The 27,055-nt window shown below is 45.0% G+C and overlaps 1 protein-coding gene across 1 annotated transcript in view; it reads right to left on the bottom strand.

Annotated features, from left to right (window-relative positions):
* LOC137427218 (unconventional myosin-VI) overlaps positions 1 to 27,055 on the bottom strand; it is a 175,070-nt gene that overhangs the window by 17,683 nt on the left and 130,332 nt on the right. The window contains 2 exon segments of the mRNA XM_078778565.1: positions 1,094 to 1,196; positions 16,623 to 16,831. Coding sequence (XP_078634691.1) covers positions 1,094 to 1,196; positions 16,623 to 16,831 — 312 coding nt within the window.

The following is a 27,055-nucleotide window of genomic DNA, read 5'->3' as shown; positions in this document are numbered from 1 at the left end:
ATTATTATTAGCATTATTATTATTACTAGCAACGGTACCCGCCCTATGGGCGGGGCTTCAATTGGGAAGCCGAAATGAAAAGGCATGGGCCTCTCCAATATTGTACCCGTTTGTGACGTTTGTCACATTGTCTCCAGTACCCGTTTGTGACGATATTTTCATTGTGACGAAAATATTCGAATTCGAATTTATTTATTCGTATTTATTCGAATTGCACGAATATGTGAATTGTGATTGTGTTTCATTGTGATGTTTGTGCGGCGACGGGCGGCGTGTACAAAGGGCAGGGACTTAATCAACGCGAGCTGATGACTCGCGCTTACTGGGAATTCCTCGTTCGTGGGACACTGTCTCAAGCCCCAGTCCCCATCACGGATGGGGCTCAGCGGTTTACCCGAGCCTGACGGCGAAGGGCAAGGTACACGCTGGCCCGTCCAGTGTAGCGCGCGTGTGGCCCTGGACATCGAAGGGCATTAAACGTTCATTAAACATTAAACGTTCATTAAAGGATTACGAAACGAAAAACATTACAAAATTACGTTCACACCGTCACGTCAAACACTAACCGTGAACACATACATCATCACAACATCGTCACAATGAGAACATCGTCACAATGAACGTTATGCGAACGCGAATGTTATGCAGGAGTCCAAAGCTGAGAATGCTGGAGACCAAAGCTGAAATTGGGAAAACTAAAAAGCCTATTTTATTCCCAGGGGTCCCAGGATTACCCACCCAAAATATCTTTGCCATTGGTTCAGCAGTTTTTACGGTACCTTCGAACAGACAGACGGACATTTGGTGATTTATAGTAAGATACCATCAATCCATTCAGTGAGTCCGTACACCCGATTCTTCCGCTGCTCAACACAAAAGAAATCCATAAGAACCTCAATCTCAACATTAGGCTGGACATCCTGCTTCACACCTGGTACTTATTGGTTCCAGGTTAGAAAACAAAATAGCAACATTTATTTGTGTTTCCATAAAAAACACAGAACTTATTTTCCAATTAATTAATGGCCAACCCCAAAACACAAACGATATAGGGTATACCCGGTTTGTTCAAGCCCAAAATCACCGTACGTACCTGCATACGCTTATCTTCATCTTCACGTCGCATCCTCAGCTCCTCCTCAAGTCGACGCTGTTCCTCCTCCTCACGGCGTCGTTGCGACTCCATCTCTGCTTTCCTAACGTGAACATCACGGGCAGAAGAACAAAGCCATTTGTATCAGAGAAAGCGTTTCCAAATGGATCAAATCACCATCAGGTCTATGTTAACGGAGCCGACGTTAATGCTCGGAGCACGAATCCAGACTCGGGCATGTTGCTCAATACCGCAAGTCATTCTCCACATCATCTTAAAATGTTTGGAATTGAATACAGGAGTATAGTTTTGGGATGTGTCGGGATCCGAACAAGGTCACTCGATCTCCAAAATGTTCACAGCAGGAACACCGTCCTACGAAGCAAATTTTACGGTCTGCCAAATCTGCCAAAGGGGGCAAAGGGGGCAAAGGGGGCAAAGGGGGCAAAATCTGCCAAAGGGGGCAATACCACCTATTAAAGCCAAGGGTGTACTTACTTTTTCCACATGCGAAATTTGCATTTATGTTTATTTAAATTATACAATGGACTACAAAATGTAAATGTTTCATGATATTTGTTATATTATATCACCTTTATCTATCAATATTGTTGAAATGAAGATCAAATAGCTGTATGTTGAAATATGTTGAAAAAGTCAAAACTTTACATGGGGTGTACTTACTTTTTCACGTGACTGTATATATACTTATAAATATAGCAGCATATCTCAAAAAGTTGTGGACGGATAATTTTGATTAAATGTGGTTTTGTGTTGTGATTTTCTGGTCTACTCTGGGATACAAAACGTAAACTGTTCACCTGGCGGAGGTATGCTCTCTACTGAGTGCCGTTCTAGTTAATATATGAAACACAGCAGATGCTTGGGTCACAGTTATTAAAGGGCGAGTACAACGCACATCACAAGGAATTATCACTAATTGGATAAAGTGCTGGAACGTACAAAGTAACTCCCGGTGTTGCTGCTACAATCTACTCCAGGTCGATCATGGTAAGCCTCACCTGCCCCAACACCAATTACCTTTCCTTGTCGTTGGGAAATAAAGGAAAATTTAACCATTCCAGCTTCCAGCACTTCCATTTTGCTCTCCTCACTCTGTCAAATAAAGACCTTCCGAGTGGTTAATACGACTACGGTGCGCCAAGTGAGGACGTGCCTGACAGGTAAACAGGTGCCGAAAGAAAACGTTATGAAATGCCAGCTTGTGCCATGTAATCGGTCACCCGAGGAAAGTCAGCGATCTGCCAAAAGACATCCTTCTGAGCTTTTGGTCGATAACAGCGCGCCAAATCAATAAACGCCAATTTAAATTGTCAAACGCTTGGGAAAAGTCAAATTTAGCACGAGAAACATCGCATTAGTCATCCATCCCGGGGTATCCTAGTAAAACCATCTGAGACGCGAACAGAGATGGAGACAAATGTCACGAAGAGGACAAAACATAGGCCGACTAGACACAGTGGTAATGGCGCCAGGAAAGCGGTCTTCGAGTTGCAGTGAAACCCAGCTATGTGACTGGTTCACCCAATCCTGATCAACCACTGACAGTGGCAATCAAGTGTATTGGGTTCTTGAGGTGGATTATGATGGAAGACAAGTAGCCGTTTGTTGCAGTATTAAATAACCGAGTGACAGGAAACGAGGAAGAGGGTCGTGGATGCGCTTCATGGACGGTGCTCGGCCAAACGCACACAATCGATGGCAGTGGGCAAGGTCCGTCCGGAGCACCGGAGCGGTCGTTTGGACGCCATAAATCGGGATTGCCTGTGTGCACATCACAAAGCTCCTTGCGTAGGCGAAACAGTCGCCAGGTTGGCAAGAAAAAAATCTTTTTAAACGCCTAGCAGCCCTGTTTGACGATTATTACCCAAAAGAAGCGAGTGGCCATTAACATCTCAATGCTGTCTATCTGAAAACAAGTCTTGCGCACACATGCTTGAGAGGCCAGACCACTTTCACGAAGCCAAAGCAAAAAGCAAAGGCGAGAAGGCACAAAACCGTGGTCGGCAGTTAAAGGACTCTGGTCCGAGTTCCACTTTATCGCTAGGCCCCAAAACACAGCTTGGAAAGCGTGAAGGCGGACCGCAGATCTTGAAACTTGGCAAATCGATGGCCTAATGGTTAGAGCGTCCACTCCGAGTCTGGGAGGTCGAAGGTTCAAAGCCGACCCCGGCCAAGCCAAAGACATTAAATGTTATGTTCCGCTTCCTCACTCGACGACAAGCATTCAAATGATATAGCACGGGCAAATAACCAACGATAGGCCTAATGGCGTCCATTGGGCATTGCAGTTCCTTGTAAGGGAAGTCATGTTATTTTTTTTTAATCTATAACTCTGTTCTCCGCTCAACTCACCAACAACCAAAACGGTCCACTTCCATCAAAAACCGGGAAAGGAAGCCAGCCGTGGCGGCAGCAAAGACGCGTCTGGAGACGATAACTTTCCATGGCGACAAAACGCGAGATAAAAAGCTTGGCCAACTCTTTAAAGAGATTACGGGTGGTGACAGTGACCAATGGGTCGTGCAGGTGCAGTCGCACGCATCGTTTCATCTCTAGACCTCAGCGCCGCATCCTTCAACGATGCTCATGGAGCCTTGGCCTACCAGTGGACTTCCTCTTCTGGAGATGAAAGGTGCACATTAGGATGTTGCGATTAGAGAACTTTGATGTTTATATTTTTCATTTCATCTCATGAAGTATGCATGTGCGCAGTGCTTCACGCACCAACTATTGTATAATGCGGATCTGGTACATCTATACAATTGTTCTACGAGGGGTTTGTAACCAACAGCTGCTCCCAATTTCAAACGTGCATCCTCTGAAGCTCAAAGCTAAAATTAAACCTTCGTCGTGTGCAAAAACATTCCTGCAGCAGCAGCTTGCACTCAGGACGTGCTGCCATCTTGTTTGTTTCTGTTAAAATCCCTTAAACATCCGGATCGGGTTTTGTTTTTCATACAAAATCTACGCTCGTGGGGTGTTGTGAGTGGATTGATGGGAGAAGAATCTGACGATTAGGAGGATCAATGAATGGGCGAGAGGAGAGAAACAGAGAAACAGAGAGAGAAACAAGGAAGGATAATAACCGACAGGTAAGAGCGGTAAGGGTAAAAGAAGCTTCACAGGATTAGAAGAGGTCATACGATGAGATGTAAGAGGACGTGAGATGGTGGCGAGATGCCATCTTGAATCCCAGGAGGAAAGAGTGCGATTGTTATACCATTTCAGGAAGGTGATTGCACAAGCAGGATAAGAGGGGGAAAGAGTAGTCAAGGTGAGGATAAAACGTGCATTTTGGAAGGTTTACAAGGACAGGGTACCTGGAAGAAAGTGCAGGCCTGTTGGGATGAGAGGGTGTGAAGAAGAGCTGGAAGAGTACAGGGAGAACTAGAACGGCACTTGGTAGAGAGCATACCTCCGTCAGGCTGAAAGGTGTATGTTTTGTATCCCAATGATAGGCCGGATCTGGATTCAGACCTCAACCAAAATCTAATCGGCTTGTTCTTGTCACCAAACAAACTCATCCACCAAGTTTATTCATAACCCGTCCATAACTTTTTTTAAATATCATGTTATATAATCGCTTTTCACCCAATCTCGCAATGGTGAAGAATCACTTAAAAATTAAATAATTCGCATATCCAATTCCATTTTCAGATCTTCACCAAAATCGAGGTAAAAAAAGGTAAAAATTTTTTGCCAAGTAATAATGCACAAGACCAACCAATATACATCAAAAATCTTCGATTTTCACAAGAAAAAAAACAGACAGGGGTGAAAACTTAACCTGCATCCACCTTCGGTGGCAGAGGTAATCTGATACACTTGAGTAAAGCATCTTTTCCCCTTTTCAGATCGTTACATCTCATATCTCAAAACATCCCGTAACTCATAATGAGGGAACCAGCAGCAGCGACTTCCTCTCACCAGATCTAGAAAGTGTGAGATGATGAGCGGACACATGGAACACCCATTCAATTGAGGCAAGACGAACATGCTCACCATGTTTCATGGAGAGTGAACCCACCAATCTACATCCTGAAATACAAACTTGAACCCACCAATCTACATCCTGATCTACATCCTTGAACCCACCAGTCTACATCCTTGAACCCATCAATCTACATCCTGATCTACATCCTTGAACCCACCAGTCTACATCCTTGAACCCACCAATCTACATCCTGATCTACATCCTTGAACCCACCAATCTACCTCCTCATCTACATCCTTGAACCCACCAATCTACATCCTGATCTACATCCTTGAACCCACCAGTGTACATCCTTGAACCCATCAATCTACATCCTGATCTACATCCTTGAACCCACCAATCTACATCCTGATCTACATCCTTGAACCCATCAATCTACATCCTGATCTACATCCTTGAACCCATCAATCGACATCCTGATCTACATCCTTGAACCCACCAATCTACGTCCTGATAGACATCCTCGAATCCACCAATCTACATTCTGATCGACATCCTTGAACCCACCAATCTACATCCTGATCTACATCCTTGAACCCACCAATCGACATCCTGATCTACATCCTTGAACCCATCAATCTACATCCTGATCTACATCCTTGAACCCATCAATCTACATCCTGATCTACATCCTTGAACCCACCAGTCTACATCCTTGAACCCACCAATCTACATCCTGATCTACATCCTTGAACCCACCAATCTACATCCTTGAACCCACCAATCTACATCCTGATCTACATCCTTGAACCCATCAATCTACATCCTGATCTACATCCATGAACCCACCAATCCACATCCTTGAACCCACCAATCCACATCCTTGAACCCACCAATCCACATCCTTGAACCCACCAATGCACATCCTTGAACCCACCAATCCACATCCTTGAACCCACCAATCCACATCCTTGAACCCACCAATCCACATCCTTGAACCCACCAATCCACATCCTTGAACCCACCAATCTACATCCTGATCTACATCCTTGACCCCACCAATCCACATCCTTGAACACATCAATCTACATCCTTGAACCCACCAATCTACATCCTGATATACAAACCTGAACCCACCAATCTACATCCTGATATACAAACTTGAACCCACCAATCTACATCCTGATATTCATCCTTGAACCCACCAATCTACATCCTGATATACAAACTTGAACCCACCAATCTACATCCTGATCTACATCCTTGAACCCACCAATCTACATCCTGATATACATCCTTGAACCCACCAATCTACATCCTGATCTACATCCTTGAACCCACCAATCTACATCCTGATATTCATCCTTGAACCCACCAATCTACATCCTGATCTACATCCTTGAACCCACCAATCTACATCCTGATCTACATCCTTGAACCCATCAATCTACATCCTGATCTACATCCTTGAACCCACCAGTCTACATCCTTGAACCCAACAATCTACATCCTGATCTACATCCTTGAACCCACCAATCTACATCCTGATCTACATCCTTGAACCCACCAATCTACATCCTGATCTACGTCCTTGAACCCACCAGTGTACATCCTTGAACCCATCAATCTACATCCTGATCTACATCCTTGAACCCACCAATCTACATCCTGATCTACATCCTTGAACCCACCAGTGTACATCCTTGAACCCATCAATCTACATCCTGATCTACATCCTTGAACCCATCAATCTACATCCTGATCTACATCCTTGAACCCATCAATCGACATCCTGATCTACATCCTTGAACCCACCAATCTACGTCCTGATATACATCCTCAAATCCACCAATCTACATTCTGATCGACATCCTTGAACCCACCAATCTACATCCTGATCTACATCCTTGAACCCACCAATCTACATCCTGATCTACATCCTTGAACCCATCAATCTACATCCTGATCTACATCCTTGAACCCATCAATCTACATCCTGATCTACATCCTTGAACCCACCAGTCTACATCCTTGAACCCACCAATCTACATCCTGATCTACATCCTTGAACCCACCAATCTACATCCTGATCTACATCCTTGAACCCACCAATCTACGTCCTGATATACATCCTCGAATCCACCAATCTACATTCTGATCGACATCCTTGAACCCACCAATCTACATCCTGATCGACATCCTTGAACCCACCAATCTACATCCTGATCTACATCCTTGAACCCACCAATCTACATCCTGATCTACATCCTTGAACCTACCAATCTACATCCTGATCTACATCCTTGAACCCATCAATATACATCCTGATCTACATCCATGAACCCACCAATCCACATCCTTGAACCCACCAATCCACATCCTTGAACCCACCAATCCACATCCTTGAACCCACCAATCCACATCCTTGAACCCACCAATGCACATCCTTGAACCCACCAATCTCCATCCTGATCTAAATCCTTGAACCCATCAATCTACATCCTGATCTACATCCTTGAACCCATCAATCTACATCCTGATCTACATCCATGAACCCACCAATCCACATCCTTGAACCCACCAATCCACATCCTTGAACCCACCAATCCACATCCTTGAACCCACCAATCCACATCCTTGAACCCACCAATCCACATCCTTGAACCCACCAATCCACATCCTTGAACCCACCAATCCACATCCTTGAACCCACCAATCCACATCCTTGAACCCACCAATCCACATCCTTGAACCCACCAATGCACATCCTTGAACCCACCAATCCACATCCTTGAACCCACCAATCCACATCCTTGAACCCACCAATCCACATCCTTGAACCCACCAATCCACATCCTTGAACCCACCAATCCACATCCTTGAACCCACCAATCCACATCCTTGAACCCACCAATCCACATCCTTGAACCCACCAATCCACATCCTTGAACCCACCAATGCACATCCTTGAACCCACCAATCTACATCCTGATCTACATCCTTGAACCCACCAATCTACATCCTGATCTACATCCGTGAACCCACCAATCTACATCCTTGAACCCATCAATCTACATCCTGATCTACATCCATGAACCCACCAATCCACATCCTTGAACCCACCAATCCACATCCTTGAACCCACCAATCCACATCCTTGAACCCACCAATCCACATCCTTGAACCCACCAATCCACATCCTTGAACCCACCAATCCACATCCTTGAACCCACCAATCCACATCCTTGAACCCACCAATCCACATCCTTGAACCCACCAATCCACATCCTTGAACCCACCAATCCACATCCTTGAACCCACCAATCTACATCCTGATCTAAATCCTTGAACCCACCAATCTACATCCTTGAACCCACCAATCTACATCCTGATCTACATCTTTGAACCCATCAATCTACATCCTTGAACCCACCAGTCTACATCCTGATCTAAATCCTTGAACCCACCAATCCACATCCTTGAACCCATCAATCTACATCCTGATCTACATCCTTGAACCCACCAATCCACATCCTTGAACCCACCAGTCTACATCCTTGAACCCACCAATCCACATCCTTGAACCCACCAATCAACATCCTTGAACCCACCAATCCACATCCTTGAACCCACCAATCCACATCCTTGAACCCACCAATCTACATCCTTATCTACATCCTTGAACCCACCAATCTACATCCTGATCTACATCCTTGAACCCACCAATCTACATCCTGATCTACATCCTTGAACCCACCAATCCACATCCTTGAACCCACCAGTCTACATCCTGATCTAAATCCTTGAACCCACCAATCCACATCCTTGAACCCACCAGTCTACATCCTGATCGAAATCCTTGAACCCACCAATCCACATCCTTGAACCCACCAATCCACATCCTTGAACCCACCAATCCACATCCTTGAACCCACCAATCCACATCCTTGAACCCACCAATCCACATCCTTGAACCCACCAATCTACATCCTTGAACCCACCAATCTACATCCTGATCTACATCCTTGACCCCACCAATCCACATCCTTGAACACATCAATCTACATCCTTGAACCCACCAATCTATATCCTGATATACAAACCTGAACCCACCAATCTACATCCTGATATACAAACTTGAACCCACCAATCTACATCCTGATATACATCCTTGAACCCACCAATCTACATCCTTGAACCCACCAATCTACATCCTGATATTCATCCTTGAACCCACCAATCTACATCCTGATCTACATCCTTGAACCCACCAATTTACATCCTGATCTACAAACTTGAACCCACCAATCTACACCCTGATCTACATCCTTGAACCCATCAATCTACATCCTGATAAACAAACTTGAACCCACCAATCTACATCCTGATATACATCCTTGAACCCACCAATCTACATCCTCATCTACATCCTTGAACCCACCAATCTACATCCTGATATTCATCCTTGAACCCACCAATCTACATCCTGATCTACATCCTTGAACCCACCAATCTACATCCTGATCTACATCCTTGAACCCACCAATCTACATCCTGATCTCCATCCTTGAACCCATCAATCTACATCCTGATATCCATCCTTGAACCCACCAATCTACATCCTGATCTACATACTTGAACCCACCAATCTACATCCTGATCTACATCCTTGAACCCACCAATCTACATCCTGATCTACATCCTTGAACCCACCAATCTACATCCTGATCTACATCCTTGAACCCACCAATCTACATCCTGATCTACATCCTTGAACCCATCAATCTACATCCTGATCTACATCCTTGAACCCATCAATGTACATCCTTGAACCCACCAATCTACATCCTTGAACCCACCAATCTACATCCTGATCTACATCCTTGAACCCACCAGTCTCCATCCTTGATCCCATCAATCTACATCCTGATCTACATCCTTGAACCCATCAATCTACATCCTGATCTACATCCTTGAACCCATCAATCTACATCCTGATCTACATCCTTGAACCCATCAATCTACATCCTGATCTACATCCTTGAACCCATCAATGTACATCCTTGAACCCACCAATCTACATCCTGATCTACATCCTTGAACCCATCAATCTACATCCTGATATACATCCTTGAACCCACCAATCTACATCCTGATCTACATCCTTGAACCTACCAATCCACATCCTTGAACCCACCAATCCACATCCTTGAATCTACCAATCCACATCCTTGAACCCACCAATGCACATCCTTGAACCCACCAATCTACATCCTGATCTACATCCTTGAACCCACCAATCCACATCCTTGAACCCACCAATCCACATCCTTGAATCTACCAATCCACATCCTTGAACCCACCAATGCACATCCTTGAACCCATCAATCTACATCCTGATCTACAAACTTGAACCCATCAATCTACATCCTGATATACATCCTTGAACCCACCAATCTACATCCTGATCTACATCCTTGAACCTACCAATCCACATCCTTGAACCCACCAGTGTACATCATGATCTAAATCCTTGAACCCACCAATCTACATCCTGATCTACATCCTTGAACCTACCAATCCACATCCTTGAACCCACCAGTCTACATCCTGATCTACATCCTTGAACCCACCAATCTACATCCTGATCTACATCCTTGAACCCACCAATCTACATCCTGATCTACATCCTTGAACCCCCCAATCTACATCCTGATCTACATCCTTGAACCCACCAATCTACATTATGATCTACATCCCTGAACCCACCAATCCACATCCTTGAACCCCCCAATCTACATCCTGATCTACATCCTTGAACCCACCAATCTACATCCTGATCTACATCCTTGAACCCCCCAATCTACATCCTGATCTACATCCTTGAACCCATCAATCTCCATTTTGATCTACATCCCTGAACCCACCAATCCACATCCTTGAACCCACCAATCCACATCCTTGAACCCACCAGTCTACATCCTGATCAACATCCTTGAACCCACCAATCCACATCCTTGAACCCACCAATCCACATCCTTGAACCCACCAATCCACATCCTTGAACCCACCAATCCACATCCTTGAACCCACCAATCCACATCCTTGAACCCACCAATCCACATCCTTGAACCCACCAGTCTACATCCTGATCTACATCTTTGAACCCACCAATCCACATCCTTGACTAGCCATTGGAATAAGTTCAGTTCCTCCAACTCATGGCCCCATAAGCCATGTTCTCTTTTGGAAAAACCATAATCTTTAACCCGGCCTCCAAAACCATCTGCAGATATGTTATTCTCCATCATGATCAGTCCTTCTTTGGTATAAATGGAAATTCCTCACACCTGAAAAGAGCCTTCAGCCATCACTGATCGGAGTACTGCTTGACCCTGTGGGCTGATGTCCATGTTTCACTCCTAACTTCCTGGATTCTGTATAACGTGAAGCTCTCAACATCAAGAACATCTCTCAAAAAGAAAGAAAACCACAAGGCTCGGCTGCTTCCTCATCACAGTCAGGTACAGTGAACTTTGGTTTTTATCCTCCCCAGTTTTTTTTTTTACCTCCGCCATTGATTTACCTCCGCCATTGATTTACCTCCGCCATTGTTTTACCTCCGCCATTGTTTTACCTCCGCCATTGTTTTACCTCCGCCATTGTTTTACCTCCGCCATTGTTTTACCTCCGCCATTGGTTTACCTCCGCCATTGTTTTACCTCCGCCATTGTTTTACCTCCGCCATTGTTTTACCTCCGCCATTGTTTTACCTCCGCCATTGTTTTACCTCCGCCATTGTTTTACCTCCGCCATTGGTTCACTCTACATGAAACATGGTGAGCATGTTCGACTGGCCTCAATTGAATAGGTGTTCCAGGTGTCCGCTCATCATCTCACACTTTCTAGATCTGGTGAGAGGAAGTCGCTGCTGCAGGTTCCCTCATTATGAGTTACGGGATGCTTTGAGATATGAGATGTAATGATCTGAAATGTGGAAAAGATGCTTTACTCAAGTGTATCAGATTACCTCTGCCACCGAAGGTGGATGCAGGTTATGTTTTCACCCCTGTCTGTTTGTTTCTTGTGAAAATCGAAGATTTTTCATGCATATTGGTTGGTCTTGTGCATTATTACTTGGCAAAATTTTTTTTGGGACAAGCATGTTCATCACTCCTGTTTGTGTGTTTGTGTGTGTGTGTCTGTCTGTCCAGTCACAATTTGCCTACGTCACAATTTTAAACCGATCTTCACGAAACTTCACCAAATGGTAGACTTCGTGGTCCGACAAAATCTTATTCATTTTTGAGGTCAAAAGGTCGATCACTTTTTTTCAATTAAATTAATGAACAGGATTAAATAATGAATTTAATCCTGTTTTAAATAATATTTAATTAAATAATATGAAATTATTAAATCTATTAAATAATATTTTCCCACAAATATAAATTTAATTATTTAATCCTGTTCATTAATTTAATTGTTTCACTACTTCACTATTAATTTAATTACTTCATTGGAGGAAGACCCTCCGTTGGTGCTCCTATGGTTGGCAGTGAGTGCCCCGGAAGCATTTAACAGAAAGAGAGTGGCAATCATATGTGTGGGAAAATTGCATCCTCGATCAGGGTCGCCAAGATAGCTCAGATGGCAGAGCACAGGTATGGTTTACCAGAGCACCTGGGTTCGATTCCTGGTCTGGGCAGGTAATTTTCCCACATACAGTCACGTGAAAGAGTAAGTGCACCCCATGTAAAGTTTTGACTTTTTCAACATATTTCAACATACAGCTATTTGATCTTCATTTCAACAATATTGAAAGATAAAGGTGATATAATATAACAAATATCATGAAACATTTACATTTTGTGGTCCATTGTATAATTTAAATAAACATAAATGCAAATTTCGCATGTGGAAAAAGTAAGTACACCCTTACATTTATCACTACTTCAAATACCTAAAATTAGAATCAGGTGCACCAGCTCAGGTGCAAATGATTAGAACATCGTTAGAGAGTATCTTGGAGGAACGTGTCTTATTTAAACCTCAGACATTTAGTTTTGTTTGCTTTTGGTTGTTGAAGTGTGCAGTGTCACCATGCCTCGATCAAAAGAGCTCTCTGAGGCCTTCAGAAGGAAGGTTATAGATGCGTACGAGTCTGGGAAGGGATTTAAAAAGATCTCCAAACAATTTGAAATCAATCATTCGACTGTCCGGAAGCTCATCTCCAAGTGGATAAGATCCCAAACAACTGCCAACTTGTTCAGGCCAGGCCGCCCCGGCAAGTTCAGCCCGAGAGCAGACCGAAAGATGCTGAAAGAAGTCTCTAAGAACCCCAGAATGTCATCACGGGATCGACAGATAGCTCTTGCCACTGTTGATGTCAAAGTGCACGAGTCTACCATTAGAAAGAGGCTGCACAAATTTGATCTACATGGGAGGTGTGCCAGCAGGAAACCTTTGCTGTCCAGAAAGAACATCAGGGCAAGACTAAAGTTTGCCAATGAACACCTAGGCAAAGACCAGCACTTCTGGAGCAATGTGCTCTGGACAGATGAGTCAAAGGTAGAGCTATTTGGCCACAGTACCAGAAGACATGTTTGGCGATAACCAAAGACAGCATTTGACCACAAGAACCTGATATCAACTGTAAAGCATGGTGGTGAAAATATTATGGTTTGGGGCAGCTTTGCTGCATCAGGGCCTGGGCCACTCACCATCATAGAATCCACTATGAATTCTTCATTGTACCAGAGGGTGCTTGAGGATAATGTGAGGCCATCTGTCGGAAAGTTGAAGCTCAACCGAAGGTGGACCTTGCAACATGACAATGACCCTAAACATACCGGTAAATCCACCAAGGAATGGCTGAAAAGAAAGAAATGGAGGGTTCTGGAATGGCCAAGTCAAAGCCCGGATCTAAATCCCATCGAGATGTTGTGGGGGGATTTGAAACGAGCTGTGCATGCAAGAAACCCCTCAAACATCGCACAGCTGAAAGAATTCTGCACGGAGGAGTGGGCAAAAATTTCTCCCAGTCGATGTCAGAGACTGGGAGACAGTTATAAGAAACGCCTACTTGAGGTTGTTTCTGCCAAAGGGGGCAATACCACCTATTAGAGCCAAGGGTGTACTTACTTTTTCCACATGCGAAATTTGCATTTATGTTTATTTAAATTATACAATGGACTACAAAATGTAAATGTTTCATGATATTTGTTATATTATATCACCTTTATCTATCAATATTGTTGAAATCAAGATCAAATCGCTGTATCTATATATATAAAGTAGAGTTGGCCTCTGTGTCTGTATCCTGATCTATCTATGATCTCTAAGATCTCGAGAACCCGTGGACGGATTTGCGAGCGGAAAGTACTGTTCGACTCGGGATGGTCCCAGGAATGTCACGGAGACATAAACATTTAAAAAATTTCGGGTTTTAAAATTAGCGTATTATTAGCACTAGCAGAAGAGAGAGGGATTCGAAGGGAGGGAGCGCAGCGCTTCTAGCGCTTCTGACTACAGCACACCTTAAAATTAAAAAAACTTCGGGTCTACAATCTCTAAGATCTCGAGAACCCGTGGACGGATTTGCGAGCGGAAAGTACTGTTCGACTCGGGATGGTCCCAGGAATGTCACGGAGACATAAACATTTAAAAAATTTCGGGTTTTAAAATTAGCGTATTATTAGCACTAGCAGAAGAGAGAGGGATTCGAAGGGAGGGAGCGCAGCGCTTCTAGCGCTTCTGACTACAGCACACCTTAAAATTAAAAAAACTTCGGGTTTTAAAATTAGTGTGTTACGCGTAATTAGCGCTAGCAGAAGAGGGAGGGAATCTAAGGGAGGGAGCGCAGTGCTCCCTCCAGCGCTTCTGTTAGCGTAATTAGCGTATTTCGGAACGTTAATTTTTCAACTTCATTATTCGGAATCAGTACGTCCCAGAGAACCTTCGTAACGTTAATTTTTCAACTTCATCCGATTGACATGGGACCAACGGCATGTGACAAAGAGTGAAACATACAGGCTACATTTATTTGACGATAATGAGTTCCGACTTCCGACCTCGGTGGGATGACAGGCTGAGTCAACCCCCCTGGTGTGAAGGGGGAGGAGGAGGGGAGGGGGAAGAGAAGGGGAGGGGAACGAGGGGGAAGGGGATGGGAGGGGGGAGGGGGAGGGGGAAGGGGGAGGGGGAGGGGGAAGGGGGAGGGGAGGGGGGGGAGGGGAAAGGGGGGGGAGGGGGAGGGGAGGGGCCCTTCTTCCCCTGGGCACCCCCGCACCCTTCCCTCCCCCCTTCCCCTCCCCCCCTCCCCCCCCCTTCCCCCTCCCCCCCCATTCCCCTCCCCTCCTCTTCCCCCTCCCCTCCTCCTCCCCCGCTTCCCCCTCCCCCCTCCCCCCCGTTCCCCTCCCCTCCTCTTCCCCCTCCCCTCCTCCTCCCACTCCCGTGCAAAGCCGGGTACCTCTGCTAGTGTTGAAATATGTTGAAAAAGTCAAAACTTTACATCCTTACTTTTTCACATGACTGTACATCAATTTAACCTTTTTTCAAATTTCAAAAATCCTCAATTTTCATCCAATTGACTTGAAATTTGAATAGGATTTTCACATCAGCTAATTGTATTCAACCCACAACTATTTTTGAGATCAGCATTGGCCAAAAGGTCAACATAGGCCAAAGGTCAACCACTTTTTCAAATTTCTAAAATCCTCAATTTTCATCCGATTGACTTGAAATTTGAATAGGATTTGCATATCAGCTGACTGAATTCAACCACCAATTATATTTGAGATCAACATAGGACAAAAGGTTAACAAAGGGCAGATCCACTTATGAGGATTATGTCATATATATAAGTGATTCTTGTCCATTGAGTGATCGGGCTAAAAATGGTACAAAGCATGATATTTCAAAAAGTTGTAGACAGAATCTAAGAAAATTAGGTGGATGACTTGATTAGGCGACAAGAACAAGCCATTTCGATTTTGGTTCAGGTCCGAATCTAGATCTGGCCTATCATTGGGATACAAAACGTAAAATGTTCAACTTGGCAGATGTATGCGCTCGGCAGACTGCCATTCTTGTTAATGTATGTGAGGAGCACTAGGCTCAGGATAGTGCCTTAGGACACTCCAACAGGAAAGAAGAGAGTAAAGTATACCACTGGGAGCTATTTAGGGTTTTCATCTGGAGAGGACGTCAGAAAAAAAGGGAATAGTTTACCTCAGTGAGCTTACATGCCAAGTTCCAAGAATGAGAACATCGATTCGTCAAATAAACCTGACAACATCACTTGGCAAGAGATCACATTTGTTTATTTATTTATGAACACAAGTGGTGGTATCTCTTCCGATTCCCTCCAGCCATGTGATGTGGATGGGTCAGATTACCTCTCCGAATGAACAGCAGCAACACTTGACGATGTGACCAATAACAAGAACCAATTGCTTAACCACGCTTTTCGCTTCACGTGCGCGGGGTAACAACAGGAACAGAGTTCCAAAATGAAATAAAATGGCACACATTAAAACACAGAGTTGAACACAAAGGACATTTGATACTTACATCCTCCTCTCTTCCTCTTCTTGTCGTCTTCGTCTCTCTGCAGCCTCGCGTTGAAGGCGCTCTACGTCCATCTGCTCTTGGATGCACCGCAATCTCTCTGCTTCCTGCTCCTGTTGCCGGCGCTGCTGCAAGGCCCGAAGAAGCTCACCGGAACTCTTCACAAGTGTCTCGTACTCGTTCTCTATCTGCCCTCGACTCATCGCAGAGCGCTGGGTTGGTGAGGAAGGTAAGTGAATAAAGTTAAATCCGAGCTCGAGAAACTTCTTCCATGATCACTAACAATCACGCCCGACAAACTGTGAGTGACAAAACACGAGTGTAATCCCTCAGTGGTCGTGTGCGAGGATGCTGTATGCGTTACATCGGCATCGATCCACTTAGTGCATGCATCTGTAACGATGTGGATTATACAGCCTCCGATGGGTCAAGCATAATGGAGCAGAATCCTCCACTACGCCTCTGTTGTCCATTCTCAGAGCTGCAGAGGAGCCTTCACAGCAGCATTTCGACTGCTCAGACATGAATATCAATGGTTCACACGATGTTCAGTGTCAGAGTCAAGGTGAGGCTACCAAGGATGGTTCTGTGTAAACGATTAAATCCTGACAATGCCTGGATGACAATCGTGCAGCTGATGTAAAATCATTGTGCGCAAGTATTTATGTGCAAGATATTGTCTACCCCTCCCTACCTCCCCCAGCCCTGGCCAACCCAACACCCTAATGGAAGTAAATTTTATTATTGGTAATTTAGAATGGTGAGGCATGGTCTGAGATCTTTTCAATCACCTGATCTAATATAAATAATAGTAATAATAATAATAGGCAATAATAATAAGGATAATAACATGACTCACCCTGCCGCTTGGTAGTGAGCAGGCACAACAGTAAATCAAATAGAGTATGCACATTTTACCATGATAAACAAAAGGTTAACACTCACCCACTTCATCTCACAATTCAGAATTCACTTTTAAGAAAAAGTTAGATCAGTTAGTCACCATAGTGGGGCGGCTTAGCCCAAATATTCAAAAGAATTGTGCATTTTGTGAAACAAGCACCAAATTTGGCACAAATGTACATTAATATGTTGCGAACATTTTCAGATATTGGGCCACTTGAAATTCCGTAATTTTATTTTTCAAATTTTTTCAAATTTCGTAATTTCAAATTTTTCGGGTGACACCGTCACAATTTCGGTCTTCTAGGCCGGCCGATAGGCAAAGTGTGACCGGAAGGGACGAGGTTCTCCTGACCACGTGGCCCTCGATCTGGGAAGCGAGAGGCGTTCCATTAGTGGACGCGCCCCTCACGCCCGACTTTTGGGCGGCCCCGGCAGGCCGTTTGTTTTGACGTTCCGTGACAGGCCCCGCACCCCCACCTCCGGCCGACCGGAAGCTTGTGCTGAGTACATCATACCTGAACAACTCAGTGAGGCAGAACACAGCAGTGCACACCAGGGTGACCCCTTCAGTGCATAAACCAATTAACCTGTCCACTGCAGGGCATATAGAAATGAAGTTATTTTCTGCATATAATAATAATATAAGTTCAGTTCTATATAACAATTTCTGTTATCACCACTACCACTACAACTACCACTACTACAAGCTTTGTCTGGAATTTTGTGGACTAACAGACAAACAGACATACAGACAAGCTGGGATCAAAACATTACCTCCTTCCACCATTGAGTGTAGAGGTAAACATCATGGAAATTATATCATGCCCTAGATTTAATTCATGCTTATCCGTGTATTTGCTTCACTGGTTCACAAGGTCTTTTGCATACATGTAATTCAGACTCTCGTCTTCATTGCTGACCACACAATGTTCGCAACATATTAATGTACATTTGTGCCAAATTTGGTGCTTGTATCACAAAATGCACAATTCTTTTGAATATTTGGGCTAAGCCGCCCCACTATATCGGCCGGCCTCGAAGACCGAAATTGTGACGGTGTCACCCGAAAAATTTGAAATTACGAAATTTGAAAAAATTTGAAAAAAAAAATTACGGAATTTCAAGTGGCCCAATATCTGAAAATGTTCGCAACATATTAATGTACATTTGTGCCAAATTTGGTGCTTGTATCACAAAATGCACAACAGGTTTGCTATGCTGCTGCACTACCACTCTCTAACCATTTTAAAGAAATTTTAAGAAATAAAGAGAAGTTAAAATATTTCTTTTTATTTAGTATCATGTGATGAGGGACTCATTTTTCTAAAAGAACCGAGTGATTTTTGTGAGGGAACCGAGTGATTTTTGTGGAGAACTGAATGATTTTTGTGGAGAACCGAATGATTTTTGTGAGAACCGAGTGATTTTTGTGGAGAACCGAATGATTTTTGTGAGAGCCGAGTGATTTTTGTGAGAGAGCCGAGTGGTTTTTGTGAGAGCCGAGTGATTTTTGTGAGAGAGCCGAGTGATTTTTGTGAGAGAGCCGAGTGATTTTTGTGAGAGAGCCGAGTGATGTTTGTGAGAGCAGAGTGATTTTTGTGAGAGAGCCGAGTGATTTTTTTGGAGAACCGAGTGATTTTTGGGAGAACCGAGTGATTTTTTTGGAGAACCGAGTGATTTTTGGGAGAACCGAGTGATTTTTGGGAGAACCGAGTGATTTTTGGGAGAACCGAGTGATTTTTGGGAGAACCGAGTGATTTTTGGGAGAACCGAGTGATTTTTGGGAGAACCGAGTGATTTTTGGGAGAGCCGAGTGATTTTTGTGAGAGAGCTGAGTGATTTTTGTGAGAGCCGAGTGATTTTTGTGAGAGAGCTGAGTGATTTTTGTGAGAACCGAGTGATTTTTGTGAGAACCGAGTGATCTTTGTGAGAGAACAGAGTGATCTTTGTGGAGAACCGAGTGATTTTTGTGAGAGCCGAGTGATTTTTGTGAGAGAGCTGAGTGATTTTTGTGAGAGCCGAGTGATTTTTGTGAGAGCCGAGTGATTTTTGTGAGAGCCGAGTGATGTTTGTGAGAGAGCAGAGTGATTTTTGTGAGAGCCGAGTGATTTTTTTGGAGAACCGAGTGATTTTGGGGAGAGCCGAGTGATTTTTGTGAGAGCCGAGTGATGTTTGTGAGAGAGCAGAGTGATTTTTGTGAGAGAGCCGAGTGATTTTTTTGGAGAACCGAGTGATTTTGGGGAGAACCGAGTGATTTTGGGGAGAACCGAGTGATTTTGGGGAGAACCGAGTGATTTTGGGGAGAACCGAGTGATTTTGGGGAGAACCGAGTGATTTTGGGGAGAACCGAGTGATTTTGGGGAGAACCGAGTGATTTTGGGGAGAACCGAGTGATTTTTGGGAGAACCGAGTGATTTTGGGGAGAACCGAGTGATTTTTGGGAGAACCGAGTGATTTTTGGGAGAACCGAGTGATTTTTGGGAGAACCGAGTGATTTTTGGGAGAACCGAGTGACTTTTGGGAGAACCGAGTGACTTTTGGGAGAACCGAGTGATTTTTGGGAGAACCGAGTGATTTTTGGGAGAACCGAGTGATTTTTGGGAGAACCGAGTGATTTTTGGGAGAACCGAGTGATTTTTGGGAGAACCGAGTGATTTTTGGGAGAACCGAGTGATTTTTGGGAGAACCGAGTGATTTTTTGGAGAACCGAGTGATTTTTGGGAGAACCGAGTGATTTTTGGGAGAACCGAGTGATTTTTGGGAGAACCGAGTGATTTTTGGGAGAACCGAGTGATTTTTGGGAGAACCGAGTGATTTTTGGGAGAACCGAGTGCTTTTTGGGAGAACCGAGTGCTTTTTGGGAGAACCGAGTGCTTTTTGGGAGAACCGAGTGCTTTTTGGGAGAACCGAGTGATTTTTGGGAGAACCGAGTGATTTTTGGGAGAACCGAGTGATTTTTGGGAGAACCGAGTGATTTTTGGGAGAACCGAGTGATTTTGGGGAGAACCGAGTGATTTTTGGGAGAACCGAGTGATTTTTGGGAGAACCGAGTGATTTTTGGGAGAACCGAGTGATTTTTGGGAGAACCGAGTGATTTTTGGGAGAACCGAGTGATTTTTGGGAGAACCGAGTGATTTTTGGGAGAACCGAGTGATTTTTGGGAGAACCGAGTGATTTTTGGGAGAACCGAGTGATTTTTGGGAGAACCGAGTGATTTTTGGGAGAACCGAGTGATTTTTGGGAGAACCGAGTGATTTTTGGGAGAACCGAGTGATTTTTGGGAGAACCGAGTGATTTTTGGGAGAACCGAGTGATTTTTGGGAGAACCGAGTGATTTTTGGGAGAACCGAGTGATTTTTGGGAGAACCGAGTGATTTTTGGGAGAACCGAGTGATTTTTGGGAGAACCAAGTGATTTTTGGGAGAACCGAGTGATTTTTGGGAGAACCAAGTGATTTTTGGGAGAACCGAGTGATTTTTGGGAGAACCGAGTCATTTTTGGGAGAACCGAGTGATTTTTGCGAGAGAGCCGAGTGATTTTTGTGAGAGCCGAGTGATTTTTGTGCGAGAGCTGAGTGATTTTTGTGACAGCCCGGAGTGATGTTTGTGAGAGAGCGGAGTGATTTTTGTGAGAGAACTGAGTGATTTTTGTGAGAACCGAATGATTTTTGTGAGAACCGATTGATTTTTGTGAGAGAGCCGAGTGATTTTTGTGAGAACCGAATGATTTTTGTGAGAGCCGAGTGATTTTTGTGAGAGCCGAGTGATTTTTATGAGAGAGCCGAGTGATGTTTGTGAGAGTGCGGAGTGATTTTTGTGAGAGAGCCGAGTGATGTTTGTGAGAGAGTCGAGTGATTCTTGTGAGAGAACTGAGTGATTTTTGTGAGAGAACCGAATGATTTTTGTGAGAACCGAATGATTTTTGTGAGAACAGAGTGATTTTTGTGAGAGAGCCGAGTGATGTTTGTGAGAGAACCGAATGATTTTTGTGAGAGAGCCGAGTGATTTTTGTGAGAGCGCCGAGTGATTTTTGTGGAGAACCGAATGATTTTTGTGAGAAAGCCGAGTGATTTTTGTGAGAGAACCGAATGATTTTTGTGAGAGAGCCGAGTGATTTTTGTGAGAGAGCCGAGTGATGTTTGTGAGAGAGCTGAGTGATTTTTGTGAGAGAACCGAATGATTTTTGTGAGAGAGCCGAGTGATTTTTGTGAAAAGCATTTACTTTTTGTAAGCTGAAGAAGCACAACTTTAAGGTGTTAAGGAGAGTGGGGAGAGAGGGACATAAGGAAGGCGAGGGGATGGGGTAAGGTTGAGGAAGAGGGAGGGAGTGAGTGGGGAGAGGTTGAGGAAGAGGGATGGAGTGAGTGGGGTGAAGGTCGGGATGAGTGCCTCGAGGATGAGGGAGAGGAGTCAGGTGGGGAGAGAGGAGGATGGACAAGGAGCAGGAGGGTGAGCGAGTGGAGAAAGAGTGGTTTGTGCATGCGTTGCACACACAGGATTATGATGACACCTTTGGGGAGTGGATCCAGGAGGTCATCCAGGGCAGCACTCATTATTATTATTATTATTATTTTATTTATTATTTATTAGTAATTATTAGTGACCAGAGCGTCCCAAACTGATCAAGATGATACTAGCTCTGCCAGGCGGGCAGAGGTTCAGAAGCGAAGTACTGCTAAGTAGTTTGAATGTGGTGGGATCAATGATGGGGGAGGGGTTGAGGTGGTGGGGATGATGCAGAGAAGGAGGTTGGGAATGTTGTGTGCAGGAGACCAGATGGAATGGGGACAGGGCGAGGAGGTTGGAATGAGGATACAAGCTGATGCAGGCAAGTGGGAATAAAAGGAGTAATGGCAGAAGAATAACAGTATCGGAAGGGATCAGAAAGCAGGTGGTCAGAGTGGAAAGGTGGGACGGTTGGCTCGTGATGGCATGGGTGGTGATACAGAGGCAAATGATGTGTGCTCTGTCAGTATATGAACCACAAATGGTAATGACTAGGGCAGAGAAGCAGAAATTCAGGGACACACTGGAGAGGATGATGGGAATGGTTGAAATGGAGGTGATGCTGTAAATTGCAGAGGACCATTACGCACATTTCAGAGTAGCAGAACCGGGTGAAGAAGAATGGGTTGGTAAATTTGGTTGGGGAACGAGGAATAGAGAGGGCCAAGAGCTGGTGGTGGGGAATGGGATGGCCATAGCTGGTTCATTCTTGCCAAAGCGGGAAAGCCACAAGATTACCTATCGGAGTGGACAACACAGAACAGAACTGGATTTGGTGGTGGTAAGGAAGTGACAGTTGTGGAGGATTAATGATCGCAAGACAGTGGTGGGAGAGCATGTTACCTCCCAGCACAAGCCTGTGGTGTTTGTGGTGAGGATGAAGAAAATGAGGGAGGTTAAGAGCAGCGGTCGATGGTTATTATGTGGGGGAAGTGCAGGGGAAACGTTGCAGAAGAGTACAAGGAGAGGGTGAGGGCCCGGCATGAGCAACTTAGCGAAGAAGTGGAAGGTTTGGAGGAGGAGTGGAAGAAGAACGGAGAGGCATTTAGGGGAATTGCAAAATTTGCGTGGAAGGAAAAGGTGCATTGTCGAGGGATAGAAACCAGATATGGTGGACGGAGGAAGTAGCGAAGGCAGTTGGTGAAAAGAAGGAGGTTTGGAAGAGGATAGAGAATATCAAGGATAGAGGGAGAAGCAGTGTTGCTACAGGGTTAATTGTGCCAATTTGGAAGGAGAAGGGGAATGTTCAAGATCTGGGGAAGTACAGGGGCATTGTGCTCTTTAGTCATGTCATGAAGGTGCTGTAGAGGGTTCTGGATTGGAGGATAAGGATGAGTGTGGAGAATGAGATCGGAGAAGAGCAGCAGGAGTTTAGAAAGGGTAGAGGAACGCCAAATGGGATATTCACGCTGAGACAGCTGGTGGAGAGGAGGTTGGAGGTGCAAGGTGAAATGGCATTGGGATTTGTGAATCTGGAGAAGGCCTATGACACTGTCCCGAGAGAGATGGTGATGGCGACATCGAGACGGATGGGAGTGCCGGAAGCAGAAGTTAGGTTGGTGGAAGGACGTACAATGGAACGAAGGGAAGAGATTTGGTTGGTCCTGCGATGTCGGGGGAGTTCAATGTGAATATCGGTTTGAGGCAGGAAGCTCATTGCTGTTTATCATGGTAATGAAGCTGGTAAGCAGGAAGGTAAACTTGAGGGGTAATATAGGGAGGATGCTGTATGTGGACTATCTGGCTGTTGTGGTAGAGAATAGGTGGGAGATGCAGGAAGGACTGGGGAAGTGGAAGAAGGCATTTGAGAAACATCGGCTGGTGGTGGTGGTTCGTGCGCAGCCTGTGGTTGCTGGTTGCATCATTTTCTGGAGGCTCTGCTGTGCCGCTGATGCAGTTCCCCTATTACCAGTCTGCTGGTACTCATTTTTCCGACCTCGGAAGGATTACAGACATGGGCTGAAGACGAGTAAGGAGAAGACTGAGGTGATATGGGTCGGGCAGCAGAGGAAAGAAGATCACACAAGGAAATAGGTTGGAGTATCTCGGTGGAACAGTGACCGTGGATGGTAAGTTGGAGGCAGATGTGCAGAGGAGGATTGAGGTGTGTGCGCATGTGTGGAGGAGGGTGGAGGGTATAATGGCGGAGAGAAGGATTTCATGAAGATTAAAAGGAAAGGTTCTGATGTCTTGTGTAAGGATGGCCTACCTTTACGCTCTGGAGACGGTGGCATTGACAGAGAGGCAACGACAGAGGCTGCAGATTTGCGAGAACAACTGGGTCAGGAGGATTGTGGGAGTGAAGAGGGTGGATAGAAGGTGAATGGATGAACTGATGGAGGAGATTGGTGTGCAGGTGAGCTTGACGGGGAGATTGGTGAAATGCCGGCTGAGATGGGCTGGACACTTGGTGCGGATGGGGGAAGAGAGAATGGCAAAGAGAGCGGATATGTTGAGGAAACAAGGTAGGAGGAAAAGAGGTAGACTATGGTTGAGAGGGGAGGATTGTGTGAAGAGGGATATCAGTAAGGTGGGGGTGGTTTGAGAGAGTTGGCTGAGGGCAGACGGAAGTGGAGGAGGATCGGGGTCAAGACAGGGCAGAAGCTTCGTACCATTGGACCTTACCTCTTTATAAAGGAAGAGGAGGAGAGGACGAAGAAGAATAAAATGGTTGGAAAGTTTGTCTCACTTTTGGACCAAGCTGTATTCAGCGATTCATACGGGTCTGTGCTGCCTTTCACCTGTATTGTTATTATATCGCTCCTGAGACAATGTCCAACATATCGACATATCCAATATTTTGGACAACTTTTGACCACGATAGCACAAAAAGCACAATAACTCAACCGATCGTGAACGTGGGTGTTAATTGTTTTAATCGTTGCGGAGCTTCGGTCCATCTCGGATGGATTGAGGTGCCAGAGCGCCGCCCAGGTGTGCTCCGGCAGGACTACACCCCTGCCTATAGCCCTGGCCGATCAAACCCTATTACTTGCTCGTTTCTCTCATTCCTTCTCTCACTCTATTTTTTTTCCCTTGTTCGTTCATTCCCCTGCTCGTGCCCAATTGCTGCCCCACCATCCATCACCAGTTCAACATTGCAAATCCATGAGCCTCACTGTTGTTAAGAGGAAAAAAAAGGGAAATGAAAACCAAGAACACCAATCCTCAGGATAAATCTGCACATCCATCATGGAGCACCAATAACTGTCGGGTTTTCCTGGGAAAGTTGTTTTTAAATCAAAAAGAAATTATGTTAATGATCCAGCTGAGATGAAAAACATAATATAATCCCTAATTTGGGTGACTGAACAGGAAATGTAAAGATGGCTGAAGTCGTTTGCTCCGAACCTTAAAGGCGAATGTATAGTTGGACAAAAACCGGCCCAGGAAGCACCTAAACATTCGTCTCGCCCACCAATCCTTATAAACGCAAGGTCTTCACACCTGCGCCCATCATTCTGCCACAGAAATGGCCTCTGCCAAACGCCATAAAGGGAAGGCTCGATAGGCCTCATCTCGGTCCGACAGCAGGAAATAAATTGCCGCTTGAAATCCCATCCGAAGCTTGACGGGAGGTTCTGCAGAATGTGAGCTGGGAGGTGAGGAATGGCCAAAGCCTATCGGAGTGTGCACCATGAAACTCAGTTGTTGGGACGGCTCACATCTCACTCGATTGGTTCCCGTTTTTGGTGAGATTATATGAAAAATGGACATTTCATAACCCCGAGCACCCATCTAACTCGTGTTAACGCATTATGTTCAAGGAGGATCCCTGTGATAGCGCTTCGGATAATGACTCCACACCAAAAGATAGGACAAGGGTGAGTTGTGGAATGCGCACCGTGTTCGAGGGTTTCAAATCCCATCCGACACTACATCCACAGTCAGATAAAAGGGAAGGCGACAACTAGCGCAGCCTCTGAACAAAAGAGATCAATCTGCAAATGACAAAACCAATCCGACAGATGCTGCTCAAACTGAGACAATGCCACTTGTTACCACCCCCATCAGGAGAGTGAGACAGACACACAGACAGACACATAGACAGTGCGAGAACCAGACAAACATATCCAGACATGCAGAGAGTGAGACAGAGAGAGAGAGACAGACACAGAGAGTGAGGCAGACAGAGCCAGACAGATGCAAATAGACAGAGAAGCAGACACGTAGTGAGACAGACAGACAGACACAGAGTGTGACAAACAGAAAGAGACATACACAGCCAAACAGACACGGATAGACAGATGCAGAGAGACAAATAGCCAAACAGATGCAGAAAGAAAGACAGGTGCATAGAGAGACAGATAGGCAAACAGACGCAGAGAGACAGACACAAGGAGAGCGAGACAGAGATAGACAGACACAGAGCAGGACAGACAGACAGACACAGATAGACAGACATGAAGCAAGACAGAGAGACAGAGCGAAACAGACAGACACACAGAGATCGAGACACTCATTGACACAGAGGGTGAGACAGACACAGAGCGAGACAGACAGACAGAGAGCGACACAGGCAGACACACAGATAGAGAGGCAGATGGATGCAGAGAGAGACAGACATGCAGAGACAGGCAGAGAGACAGACAGACAAACAGAGAGACAGAGAGACAGGCAGACAGAAAGAGCCACACACAAACAGACACAGATTGAGAGACAGACAGATGCAGAGACACAGAGGCAGAAAGACATCCTGATGCAGAGAGATAAAAAGATGCAGAGAAACAAAGACAGACAGATACAGAGACCAGAGAGAGACAGACAAACAGATGCAAAGAAAATAACAGACACAAGTAAAAATGCAGAGAAAATGTAGACAAACAGACACAAGTAGACAGAGACACAGAGATACAGAGAAACAGACACAGATAGAAAGAGAAACAGATGCAGAGAGACAAATGGACACAAACAGACAGACACCCAGACACAGATGTAGAGAGACAGACAGATGCGGATATACAGACAAAGAGATGTAGACATACGGAGGGAGAGGGGGAGAGGGGGAGAGGGGGAGAGAGGGAG

The sequence above is a fragment of the Myxine glutinosa genome, chromosome 5 (genome assembly GCF_964187855.1).
Source record: "Myxine glutinosa chromosome 5, kmMyxGlut1.1, whole genome shotgun sequence".
In the NCBI taxonomy this organism is placed as follows: Eukaryota; Metazoa; Chordata; class Myxini; order Myxiniformes; family Myxinidae; genus Myxine; species Myxine glutinosa.
Note: the sequence above shows the minus strand (reverse complement) of the source record. Positions and strands in the feature narration are given on the sequence as shown.